This window comes from Scyliorhinus torazame, chromosome 3 (genome assembly GCF_047496885.1).
Source record: "Scyliorhinus torazame isolate Kashiwa2021f chromosome 3, sScyTor2.1, whole genome shotgun sequence".
Lineage (NCBI taxonomy): Eukaryota > Metazoa > Chordata > Chondrichthyes > Carcharhiniformes > Scyliorhinidae > Scyliorhinus > Scyliorhinus torazame.
This window is the reverse complement of record NC_092709.1, coordinates 241878094-241891195: the sequence shown is the minus strand read 5'-3', so window position 1 is coordinate 241891195 and position 13102 is coordinate 241878094. Positions and strand designations below refer to the sequence as shown.

Sequence of the window (13102 nt, the reverse complement as noted above, 5' to 3'; positions counted from 1 at the left end):
TAGAACCATCCCACTGGTAACAGGTAATGTAGAAGTTTTTGAAAAAGGAGGAAAACAATTGCAATCACTGGGGAAAAGTACTGGGCAAACTCGTGGGATTAAAGACAGACAAGTCCCCTTAAAAGAAGTGGCAGCAGAAATAGTGGAGGCATCGATTTATAATATTCCAAAATTCCAAGGATTCTGGAAAGGTTCCAGTGGATTGGAAAAAGGCTAATGCAACTGTAGGCCAGTTTGTTTAAAGTCTGTCATTTGGAATTTTTTGGAATCCATTATTAAGGAAGTAATAATGGGACATTTGGAAAGTGAAAACGCAATCCATCAGAGTCAGCATAGTTTTATGAAGGGTAAATCGTGTTTGACTAATTTGCTGGAGTTCTTCGAAGATGTAATAAGAAATGTGAATAGTGGGAATCGTGTAAATTAGTGTACCTGGATTTCCAAACGGCATTTGATAAGGTGCTGCACAAAAGTTAATATATAGGTTAGATCCCACGGAGTTGGGGGCAATATATTATCTTGGATAGAGGATTGGCTATCCAACAGAAAGCAGAGGCTGGGGATAAATTAGTCTTTTTCTGGTTGGCAAGCTGTGACTAGTGGTGTGCCACAGGGTTCAGTCCTCGGATCCCAACGGGACTGAAGAATGGCATTCCGGCAACTTTGGGCGTCATTCTCCGACCCCCCCCGCCGGATCGGAGAATGGCCGTTGGCTGCCGTGAATCCCGCCCCCGCCCCAGCCGAAGTCTCCGGTACCGGAGATTGGGCGGGGGCGGGAATCGGGCTGCGCCGGTTGGTGGGACCCCCCGCTGGATTCTCCGGCCCGGATGGGCCGAAGTCCCACCCAGAAATTGCCTGTCCCGCCGGCGTAAATCAAACCTGGTATTTACCGGCGGGACCAGGCGGCGTGGGCGGGCTCCGGGGTCCTGGGAGGGGCGCGGGGCGATCTGACCCCGGGGGGTGGCCCCACGGTGGCCTGGCCCGCGATCGGAGGGGCGCGGGCCTGTGCCGTGGGGGCACTCTTTCCCTTCCGCCTCCGCAACGGCCTCCACCATGGCAGAGGCGGAAGAGACTCTCCCCACTGCGCATGCGCAGGAAACTGTCAGCGGCCGCTGACACTCCCGCGCATGCGCCGCCCGGGGATGTCATTTCCGCGCCAGCTGGCGGGGCAACAAACGCCATTTCCGCCAGCTGGCGGGGCGGAAATCCCTCCGGCGCCGGCCTAGCCCCTCAATGTCGGGGCTCGGCCCCCAAAGATGCGGAGCATTACGCACCTTTGGGGCGGCGCGATGCCCGTCTGATTGGCGCCGTTTTGGGTGCCAGTCAGCAGACATCGCGCCATTGGGGGAGAATTTCGCCCATGTACTTTTCATCGTATTGAAATCTCTACAAAATACTGACTCTCTGCTTGAACTTACACTACAGTCTCTTGATTTCCAATATTTAGGATACTCTCTGAGTTCTGTCTCAGTTGTTGGAGATGTGTGGTATGTTGCTGGGCAACCTCGATACAATCATACTGGACAAGTTATTATTTATACTTCAAAGGGTCAGACGATGATTTTGCAGACTCTGAAAGGAGAACAGGTATTTCACTAATATAATTGCACCGCATAATGCTCAGCTCTATCCCTTTGAAAGCTATGATAGCATTTCTGCATTATGTTAAACAATGAGTTTAATATTTTTCTGACTATTATTTAATCTAATTTTACGGTGCAGCATAAGAAAAAATGTCAAAGGGTTCTATTCTCTGTTAATGATCTAAATTTAAAACTTGTTTCCCAATTCCTGGTTCAGAGCAGATCATCATGTAACAATCTAACATTATATATGACCTTAAAAGTAAAATGTCACACTGGTTTTGCCGGGAGAATGCATGAGAAATCGGAACCTTTGGTATATTATTGACATGCTAATCAGTAAAAGCTGAGTGTCATTTGGCGGTACTAGGAAGGGGGCGCTTAGAAACATACACAGGTGTTTCCAATTAAATATGGATTACAGCTATGGGGGATGTGGTCTGGAAACATTGAGGACAGTTTTGTCAGCTGGATTCCAGTTTTGTCAAATTACCATTCTTCAAATCTCTCAGCTTCTTCACCTAACTTTAAAAAGTAAATATTTGGAATGTAGGCAATATGCCTGTGCTTGTTCGCCATTCCTACTTGTCCTCAGGAAGTGATGATGACCTTCTCCTTTAACTGCTGTAGTCTTTGTGTCCATGGGTCTCCCACATTGATATCAGGTTGGGAGTTCCAGGATATGAAGGAACAGCGAGATGTGTCTGAATCAGGATGGTGTGTGATTTGGAGGAAAACCTGCTGCAAATGGTATTTTCACAATGTCTTTGCCTGGTAGTGGAATATTATCATAGAATTTACAGTGCAGAAGAAGGCCATTCGGCCCATCGAGTCTGCACCGGCTCTTGGAAAGAGCACCCTACCCAAGGTCCACACCTCCACCCTATCCCGATAACCCAGTAACCCCACCCAACACTAAGGGCAATTTTGGGCACTATGGGCAATTTATAATGGCCAATCCACCTAACCAGCACATCTTTGGCCTGTGGGAGGAAATCGGAGCACCCGGAGGAAACCCACGCACACACGGGGAGAATGTGCAGACTCCGCACAGACAGTGACCCAAGCCGGGAATCGAACCTGGGACCCTGGAGCTGTGAAGCAATTGTGCTATCCACAATGCTACCGTGCTTACACACATCGCACAAGAAATAAACCCAACAGCTGCTCCTGTGTAATAGTTTTTTTCTGTCATAGTATCTGTAGCTTACACATGCAAGGTGGCAATAAATCTGCAATATTGGCAGACATTAGATTTTCTCCTCTCTCATTGCTTGCAATAAACAAGTGGTAGGCCAGTTGAATAGGTTTGGGCGACTAATCCTACCAACCCATTATCAGTTTCATCCATTTTATGGTCTTGCTAGCAATTGTGCATCCCTGTTCCAAGAATGTAGCTCTTTCTGCCACAACTGTTATGATTAGGAGCCATGTCACTAGCTGCAGTCCCAGATTGTTTGCCAAATTGATGGTGTATTCAACCCTGAGCTGAGTTCCCAACTCTGTACCTCTTTGCTGCAAGCACCACATATCTCTACCCCAACAACATGTGTTGAGGAAGCTCTCAACTATGTCTTTGTCACCTCCCCCACCCCTCCCTATGTGAACTTCAGCTAATCTCTTAAGCAATTCTACTGCCCATATACTATTAATCAACAAGTTCCACGTACCCAACACCTCTGATCGATATTAGGTCTCAACCTTCAGTGCCTCAAATTTAAAATTCTCATTCTTGTGTTGAAATCTCTCCACAGCATCATGCCATATATCTCTGTAACTTCCTCAGGCCACACAATGACCCACCCCAAGAACTCTGGGTGGGTTCTCCGTTCCTGAGGCTAAGTGCCGGCGCAAACTGAGAATCCACGGGAGTTTCACGACAGGAAGGTGGGCGCGAACCCCTCACTGATTCCGGTACCGGTGGGGGGCTAGCACCGGCGCCACATGAAACGCCCACGGAACGTGCTGAAAACGGGCAGAGAATGGCTGGGCCCTGGGCCGTGCATGCATAGGGCTGACAACCTGCACCGGCTGCGCTGAAAAACATGGCGCTGGCCGTGCTCGAATCCTACCCCGCCAACCCCGACCCAACGGCCATCTCCTGTCCATCCCCCACCACTCCCCCAGCCCTAGCAGAATCCCCACCCCTGAACGCCCAGCAGCACGGATCCCGGATGAGTGTGGCGGCTCTGGACACTGTCCGCAGTCGGCATGCCGGGTTCCGACTGCTGTGGCCCACGCCGTCAGGAACTCGGGCCATTGGGGACGGAGCATCGCAGATGGACCGGCCGATGGCCAACAGCATTGCAATGGCCCGCGGTGCGCATCTCGATGATGCCGGTTTGACGCCTGCTCCGAATCCAGCATCGGAATCCATTCTCCGCCCGATCGCCAATCCCGATTTCCGCGTCGGGCTACGGAGAATCCAGCCCTCTGTGTTTCTTGCACATTTTCCATCCTTTTATCCTCACCATTAGTATTGTGTCTGCAGCTGCCTTGGCCAACGCTGTGGACTTTCTCTCTAAAACCCTCTGCTTATACATCCCCCTATGCTTCTTTCAGACAATAATGAAAGCAAATATCTTTGAACAATCTTTTGGTCACTCCTCTTAACAACTCCATCATTGACTTAGCATCCATCCTTTCCTCACCTGTTTATGAAACAAAGAACAAAGAAAAGTACAGCACAGGAGCAGGCCCTTCGGCCCTCCAATCCTGCGCCCCTTAAATGTCACTATCGTACCTGCTTCCACCACCTCCTCCGGCAGACAGTTCCAGTCACCCACTACCTTCTGTGTAAAAATCTTCCCACACACATCTCTAAATTTGCCTTTCGCACCTTAAAACCTATGTCCCAAGTATTTCATTCTTCCACCCTGGGAAAAAACTTCTGACTATCCACTCTGTCCATGCCCTTCATAATTTTGTAGACTTCTATCAGGTCACCCCTCAACCTTTGTCATTCCAGTGAGAACAAATCGAGTTTCTCCAACCTCTCCTCAGAGCTAATACCCTACAATCCAGGCAACACCCTGGTAAACCTCTTCTGAACCCTCTCCAAAGCCTCTACATCCTTCTGATAATGTGGCGACCAGAATTGAACACTATGTTCCAAGCACCTTGGGATGTTTTTCATGTTAAATGTGCTATATGAATGCAAGTGCAAGCTATTGTTGCTGTTTTCTTCCTCTGGTCTCCATTCAGTATTACAATTAAATCAACTGTACTTTTGTTGCCTGAAAGTCCCAAAGCCACTGCAGTATAGTGAATGAGTAAAGTAAGGGCAATTGTTTTTCTGCATACTGAGTGAAACAAAGACTTGTTCTGCTTGTGTGACCTAAATACCATTATTTTTTCCAGATTGGTTCATACTTTGGCAGCGCTGTGTGTGCTGTTGACATCGATAAAGATTCATTAACTGATATTCTTCTGGTTGGAGCTCCTATGTATATGGGATCTGAGAAAGAAGAGCAAGGAAGAGTTTACGTATACAATTTAAAAGAGGTGATACATTTAAACAATACGTCTTGAGTTGTCAAGTGCAGTAACAATCATATGAAAAAAAATCACATCAGGCACCTAATATCCAGTAACTTTACTTTAAAACTACAAAATAATTCAATGTTATTTTGTTAACAGCATACTAAAAATGTACTTCAGAAATTACTTTCAGCCATATTATCATGTGAGCACTGGGTCTCCAGTCAGGCTGGGAGCTGGCTAACCACAGCAGCAGGTAAGGCCGCTCGGGGCTTCTCAGGCAGGTATTAAGCCCTCACCTCAGGGTAGCTGCCAGGTTATTCGATGCCTGAGAAATCCAGCTAGTAGCTATTAGATTTCAAAAGCTGCATATTAAATTTTAAAATTCCCTGTTTTCAAGTTTCAAACTCTGTCCAAACAAGAAATGGAAGGGTTGGAGATGAGAAACATATTTTTCTGGCTTTAACCACCCTGCACCCCCACACCCCACCCTCCCCCCACCAAACCAGATCTACCTTTTTCTTCAGGTTAAAATTTTGCCTTGTATGCTTTTGCTTACTTTTCATTTAAAATTCATCAAAATCCAGGATAAACGTATTTTGATAATTTTGGTGGAAGGCGGTCAGCATTGGAAAGCATGTTTATTGCCCATCCCTCATTGTTATAAGAAACTATTAGTTGGCCATCATCTTTTCTGATGTCTGTTGGGGGGGACCTTAAATTTCACTTTAAAAAGGGTGCCCCGATCTCAGATTCCGAGCGTTGCTGGCTTGTTTATTCAATTCCCCTCAAGCTGGCTGTGTGATCCTCGGCAGCACTTTGAGATTGCACAGTGCTGTTAACTCAGGTGAGAAAAGGCAACTATGAAGCTGGTGAATTTCACACAGCGTTTCTTGCCTGATCCAACACTCTGTGCGATTTTGGGACAATTTCACTTTGTCTCTCTTTTCACAGATGCGGCCAGACCAGCTGAATTTTTCTAATACTTTCTGTTTTTATTTTACTTAATGTCCACCATGGGCAGAGCTCAGGAGCCATGTGAGATTAAATACAATTCTTCCTATTGATGAATTCACTGTTTAAAAAACACCTCGCCTTGATAAAATAAATTTTCACCGCATTTCACTTCCTTTAATTCATCGCAAAAACAAGTACTTGTATTCATAGTTCCACTTCAAAGTGCCTATAACCATTTTCGGCTATCAATCAAACCAAACTGACAGACATCCCACAGTGTTAATGAAAGGCTGGGGAATCAGTCATGCAGCACTAAACCGGTAATGATAGGGCTTATGTCAACAGACTGAGTGAAATAGATATCATCGATTGTTTTTAACACTGTTGGAAGTTTTTTCAAATATTTAAAGGGAAGGAGATTTAAATTCCTTGACGGTTCTCTTAACAGCTCTCTTGACAGTTTTGTTGACCGTTCCAATGTGTTTATGTGCTTTTTATGGACATTAATGTCTACTTTTAACAATCCAATAGGACACATTACCTTTCCCAAAAGGGGACACCTTGCCTCTCCCAAAGGGCACCTGACCCCTACCAAAGCGAGAAGTATTCATTTAAATTTTGCCAATGAAGAGGCTTATATTGAAACGTCTAGTTTTATACTTATAATAACAACTTATATCTGGGTATAATTTTAAACATAATAAAACGTCCACAAAGGCTTGAATTTCCCTACAGACTGAGAGGCTCCCTACATCTCAGCAAAAATGATGGCAGGGGAACAAATCTGGAAATCCTGCCCGCAAACATGGCCCACAGCAAGGTGTAAAAGGGTGCTCTAACTTTCCAAAGAACTCTGGCAGCTTCAGACCTTCTCCTACCAGGTCTAAAGTGCACAAGTAGTGTTTTGAACATGCCAGGAGCCAAAATCAGGTATTACTAGAGACAACTACACTTGAACATGTGCAATTGCCTCTGTGAACCATGGATCTGCAATTTAAAACAAACCCAAATTCCCTCCCCCCACAAAATGATGTGGGCCATGTATGAGGGCAGGATTTCCAGAATTGTGACCCTGCCATCATTTCTGCTGAGATGTAGGGAGCCTCTCAGTCTGCAGGGAAATTCAAACCTGTGTGGATGTTTTATTATATTTAAAATTATATACAAATATAAACTTTTCAATATAAGCCTCTTCACTGGCAAAATTTTAATGAATACTTCTCGTTTTTTTGCAAAAATTCAAGAACTTTTGCAAAAATGAGAAGTATATTTTATTGGAGAGTGTTGTTTCAGGCAGCATTTTTATAATTAATGTATAATCCATATAAAATAAAAGACTCACTATGCAGCAAGTAGTGAGTGAAAACTCAATGATGTATGCACATATTCCCAAAAGAACCAGGAATAACTTTATTTTTACCTTCTATCTCCTTAACATTCACACATTGCTAGACAGTGATACACTTTTGTAACACAGCTCTTGAATTGTGTCTAAAATGTTTTAAATGTAAACCTGACTCCATGGGTTACATTTTTCCATGGAGGCTGAAATCTCACCGCCAGGAAAACGTGGGAGCCGGTCTCATTTCATGATGTGGTGGAACCCAGGGCAGCATCTTGCTGCCAGTGGCCAATTAACAGGCTGTCATCAAGGTTGCCAACTAGCTGAGGATAGCGGCCCATCCACAAGACCTACAAGGCCAACTAAACAGCGGGTATCTGAGCAGAATCGGCAGTGCCATTACAAGCGGTGGCTACTGTTGAAGCTACAACTCCAGGATGATCAGGCCCTCAAAGATGTGCAAGTGTCTACAGGGAAATTGGAGTCAGGCAGGGAGACCCCTGCAATTGTGAGGCTCGGAGGGTGAGTTGCTGGGGGGATGTTGAGTCAGGATCAATGGTGGATACTTGGGCATGGGGGCAGCTATTGCTACTGAGTGGTGCCTCTGTGGGCGATAGAGTGCCAACACCACCCTGGCAACCTGCTGGATGGCCAGCAGTTTACTTGGCTGTCTCCCCTAACAGAACTGTGCCCTGCAAAAATGATCATGAGGGCAGGACATGGCCCTTAATTGGCCACTTAAGTGACTCAGGCAGCCATATTAACGAGGAGACTGCGCTGGCAAAATGCCATGTCTGCAGGAAGACATTGCATTCCCTCTTGTGCCATTCATCACCAGCATATAACTTTTAGGCAAGAAGTATTTTTCCACTTCTTTCTCTCCTCTATAGAGGCATTATACAAGAGACTTACAATAAATTCAATAGCAGCAGAGGACATGTAAAACCTTCAGCCATGGTCCCACACATCCCTACTCTTATCCTCCATAACATTTTGACTGTGGCAAATTGCAATGAGAATTTGATACAACCTTAAACACAGGTAAAGTTGCCATCGTCCCAGAAGATCATAGGCTACTTTCACCTTTGAGGACTGGTGGTGATTTAACCTGAGGATCACCATACCTCAGGCGAGAGGCAAGGTTGAGAAGGCAGGGCCATCATGAGTAACCTCAGTCGGTACTGGAACCTTAAATCAACTACACAAGTAAAAGTACCATTAAAATCTACATCTCATTTTCAATTTCTTTCTTTTTTTAGAACAGTTTTCATTATCAAATGTTCCTTGAGCCACTGAAGCAGCATTGTGGTTGCCCTTCTGTCTCATCGCTTCATACTGGCAGATCGAATGAGGTAAGGAAGAAAGGTCCCACACCCAAAGGACACCTGAAGAACGTTAGACCTAATATTGGTTCCAATGATTTTGGGGGACTTCCTGGTGACTGCTTTAAAATAGGTGTTAGGCCTCTCATGTATGTAATTAAGGGCCAAGGTTTTCCAGCCGTTGTGATTCTCTTTTCCCGCCAGCAACGCAACCCACCCACAGGTTTCCCAGTGGCTTGGGATGGCTTCAATGGGAAATCCCATTGACGAGCAGTGGGATGCCACTGCCAGAAAATGGGTGTCGCTGAGATATATGCAGTTGGGGGACCGGAGAATCCAGCCCAAGGTATCTAATGCCCATTTTAGGTCCCCCTTTGCAATATTGAAGTGACACAAGCAACGCGAACTCTGCTTGGCATTATTCAGTGGTCCCAACAACCTAAGCAGCAGCAACATCAGGAAGATAAGTGACAAGCAACATTTGTGCCAAGCAATGCCCACCTCCATCAAGAGAGAATCTAACCAACACCACTTGACATTCAATGGCATTAAGATCACTGAGTCCCCCCACTATCAACATCCTGGGGGCTACTATTGACCAGAAACTGAACTGGACCAGCCATATGAATGATACACGATGAATTGCACAAAGACTAAAGTTGGGTACAACTGTGGCTTTATTACAGTCAGATGCGTGGCCTCCTGCTGCAGCTGGCGAAATGGCAGGTCACTGGAGGTCATGCATATTTATACAGTTCTCCCTGGGCGGAGCCAGCCGGCAAGAGCTACCGGCGAACCTGTAGTGCAGGTCCTACCTTACAGCTCCTATTGCAATGGATCACCACATTCACCCCCTGTTAAAAATGAGTCCGGCGGGGGTGACGTGAAACTATATACAATTAGTGCAATTATGTACAGTGGTAGGGAAAGAAAAGTCCATGTTGACGGTCCGGAGTCCGTCAAAGGTTCAGCCGGTTCGGTGCTTTGGTGTTTCGTTGGGAGCGGCGTAACGGTGGCGGCGATGTTGGTGCTGGCGGTGGTGGAGGTGGCAGCGATGGCGGTGCTCTGTTGGCCAGTCATCGGGGATCTCCGGGAGTGTGCAGAAGTCCTCTTCATCCTCTTGTGCGGAAAAGGGGAGGGGGGTGGTCTGATGGGGTCAATATTGGCGGCGCGGTGGGAGGTGGGGGGGGCGCATTGGTGGGGGGGGCTGTTGGGGTGGAACCTGACGGTACCAGGTCCCTGAGTGAGACAGTATCTTGGCGGCCGTCGGGGAACTCAACATAGGCATATTGAGGGTTGGCGTGGAGCAGGTGAACCCTGTCCACCAAGGGGTCCGCCTTGTGAAGTTGGACGTGCCTCCGGAGAAGGACCGGTCCTGGAGCAGCGAGCCAAGTCGGGAGTGACACCCCGGATGTGGACTTCCTGGGGAAGGTGAAAACACGTTCATGGGGTGCATTATTAGTGGCAGTGCAGAATAGTGACTGGATGGAGTGCAGAGCGTCAGAGAGGACCTCCTGCCAGCGAGAGCCTGGGAGGTTCCTGGACCGTAGGGCCAGCTAGATGGCCCTCCAAACCGTCCCATTCTCCCGTTCTACTTGCACGTTTCCCCGGGGGTTGTAGCTGGTCATCCTGCTGGAGGCTATACCCCTGCTGAGCAGGAACTGCCGCAGCTCATCGCTCATGAATGAGGATCCCCTGTCACTGTGGATGTAGGCGGGGGGAAACCGAATAGGGCGAAGATGGTGCTGAGGGCCTTGATGACGGTGGCAGATGTCATATCGGGGCATGGGATGGTGAAGGGGAATCTGGAGTACTCGTCGACCACACTGAGAATGTACGTGTTAAGGTCGGTGGAGGGGAGGGGCCCTTTGAAATCCACACTGAGGCGTTCAAAGGGGTGGGAAGCCTTCACCAGGCACGCACGGTCCGGCCGGTAGAAGTGCGTCTTGCACTCCGCACAGACCTGGCAGACCCTGGTGACTGTCCTTACTTCCTCGGCGGAGTAGGGCAGATTGCGAGCTTTGACCAGAGTGGGATCCGGAGGCTAGGGAGATCATTTGATTGGCAGGGTGGACCGCGAGGGAGCAGCGCCTTACCGTATCTGGGTGAACGAAGCTTTCGGTGCTCCCGGAGTCCAGCAGGCACGAGGTGGTGTGGCCGTTGATTTTAACCGTCGTCGACGCGGTGGCCAGATTGTGCGGGCGAGATTGGTCCAGCGTCATCGAAGCGAGCTGCGGGTAGCCATCAGATGCTTCGGGTGGCGAGCGTGTGCGGTTCCGATGTTGGGATGTCCAGGGACGCTGTGGGGAACAAGATGGCGGCACCCATGGGGCGCACTTGGCCGAAGGAGGACAAATGGCGGCGCCCATTGGTCGCACATGGACCCGGGAGGAGAAGATGGCGGCTCCCATTGTGCGTCTGGCGTGGGGGAGGGAGCGATAGCGGGCGCGATTGCAGTGACTGCGCGGGCCTGGCACACAGCCGCGAAGTGGCCCATTTTACTGCAGGCTTTACAAACTGAGGTGCAAGCCGGGCAATGTTGGCGGGGATGCTTCTGCTGACCGCAGAAGTAGCAGCAAGTAGTGCGCGGATTGGCGTGCGGCGCAGGCGTATTGCAAAGGCAGGGCCCCAGCTGAGGAGGTCGCCGGAGGGGTAGGAGGGGGTAGAAGGGTGGGCAGCGCAGCGGGAGAGATACGATTGTATGTTCCGGGATGCGACTGTCATGGAGAGCGCCAAGGTTTACGTCTCCGCCAGTTCGCGCGTGGCCCCTTCCAGCAATCGTTCTCGGATGCGGTCCAATGCAATCCCCGTCACGAAGGCAGCGCGCATGAGGAGATTCGCGTGTTCAGCGGTCGTGACGGCCTGACAGTCACAGTCCCGGACGAGTGGAATTAGGGCCCGCCAGAATTCTTCGATGGATTCATCAGGTAGTTGCGAGCGGGTGGCAAGTACATGCCTGGCGAAGAGCGTGTTCGCCTTCTGCGCGTAGTGCTCTTTGAGGAGTTACATTGCTTTTGTGTAAGTCATGGCATCTTGGATCAACGGGAACACGCTGGAGCTCAGTCTGGAGTACAGGACGTTTATCTTCTGAGCCTCTGTTGGCACGGGGTCCGCCGCGTTGATGTAAGCCTCAAAACATGCTAGCCAGTGAGTAAAGGCTTTCCTGGCGTCGGGCGAGTGAGGATCCAGCTGCAGGCGATCGGGCTTAATTTGGATATCCATTCTGTGTAAAATCTGACTGTAATAAATTGATGCACAATCAATTGCACAAAGACTAAAGTTGGGTACAGCTGTGGCTTTATTACAGTCAGATGCGTGGCCTCCTGCTGCAGCTGGCGAAATGGCAGAGCACTGGAGGTCATGCATATTTATACAGTTCTCCCTGGGCGGAGCCAGCCGGCAGGAGCTACCGGCGAACCTGTAGTGCAGGCCCTACCTTACATCTCCTATTACAGTGGATCACCACAATGAATACTGTGGCTATAAGAGCAGGTCGGATGCTGGAAATTCTGTGCTAACTCACCTCCTGACTCCCCAACGATACACAGTTAAAACAGTCTTGCAGAACAACACCCTAAAAAATACTTGGCCAAAATTACATGATTAAAGTACCTTTTTGGCAGTAACCCCTATGAAAATCCAGTAATATTACCCAAGTTGGGGGATTGTTGGCACTTTAATAAAGGTACTGTTCATGCTTTCTCAGACTCTTCCACTCAGAGGTGGAATTGCAATAGGAGGTTCTGTTTCCTAAACCAATGATTCTTCTATTTTAACACGAAGTGACTGCTTCCCATTCAAAATGTTCAGATCTTCTCAGCAACTCCCACTCAGGGCTTTCCCCCACAATCACTCACTTCAGTCAGCCAAACATCTCTTCCCCTAAATATCCTTTTCCCCTTTCACCTTTGGTTCCGTTGTCCTTAAACACCTCTTTGAACTCAACTGCTCTAATTATATAAATCTTCCATATTTCTTTTTTACCTCCAATTTTGGGTCAATAAAATTGAATAAACCTTCCCCTGTTTGCTCATGGAACCCCATAAGATACAAATGCTTCTTGATACCTCCAAACTCTCTTTTGAAATTTGACAGCTGAAAAAACAATGTTCCCACTTATCTCACAATGCAAACTTCAGACCCAATCTATTTACTTGTAACTCAAACCCACCATAACCTCTCATTACAAATGCTCAAATCTAACAGAGAGTCATAGATGGTTACGGCATGAAAACAGGCCCTTTGCCTAGCTTGTCCATGCCGCCCAGTTTCTATCAGTAAGCTAGTCCCACTTGCCCGCATTTGGCCCAAATCCCTCTATACCCACCTTGCCCATGTAACTGTCTAATTGCTTCTTTAAGGAAAATAATTATACCCGCCTCTACCACTGCCTCCTGCAGCCCATTCCAGATGCTCAT

The 13102-nt window shown here is 48.0% G+C and overlaps 1 protein-coding gene across 1 annotated transcript in view; it reads left to right on the top strand.

Moving 5' to 3' along the window:
* Positions 1–13102, top strand: part of itga1 (integrin, alpha 1) — a 370921-nt gene that overhangs the window by 213926 nt on the left and 143893 nt on the right. The window contains exons 12-14 of the mRNA XM_072497065.1: positions 1448–1587; positions 4944–5087; positions 8622–8714. Of these exons, the coding sequence (XP_072353166.1) occupies positions 1448–1587; positions 4944–5087; positions 8622–8714 (377 nt within the window). The remainder of the gene's footprint in view (positions 1–1447; positions 1588–4943; positions 5088–8621; positions 8715–13102) is intronic.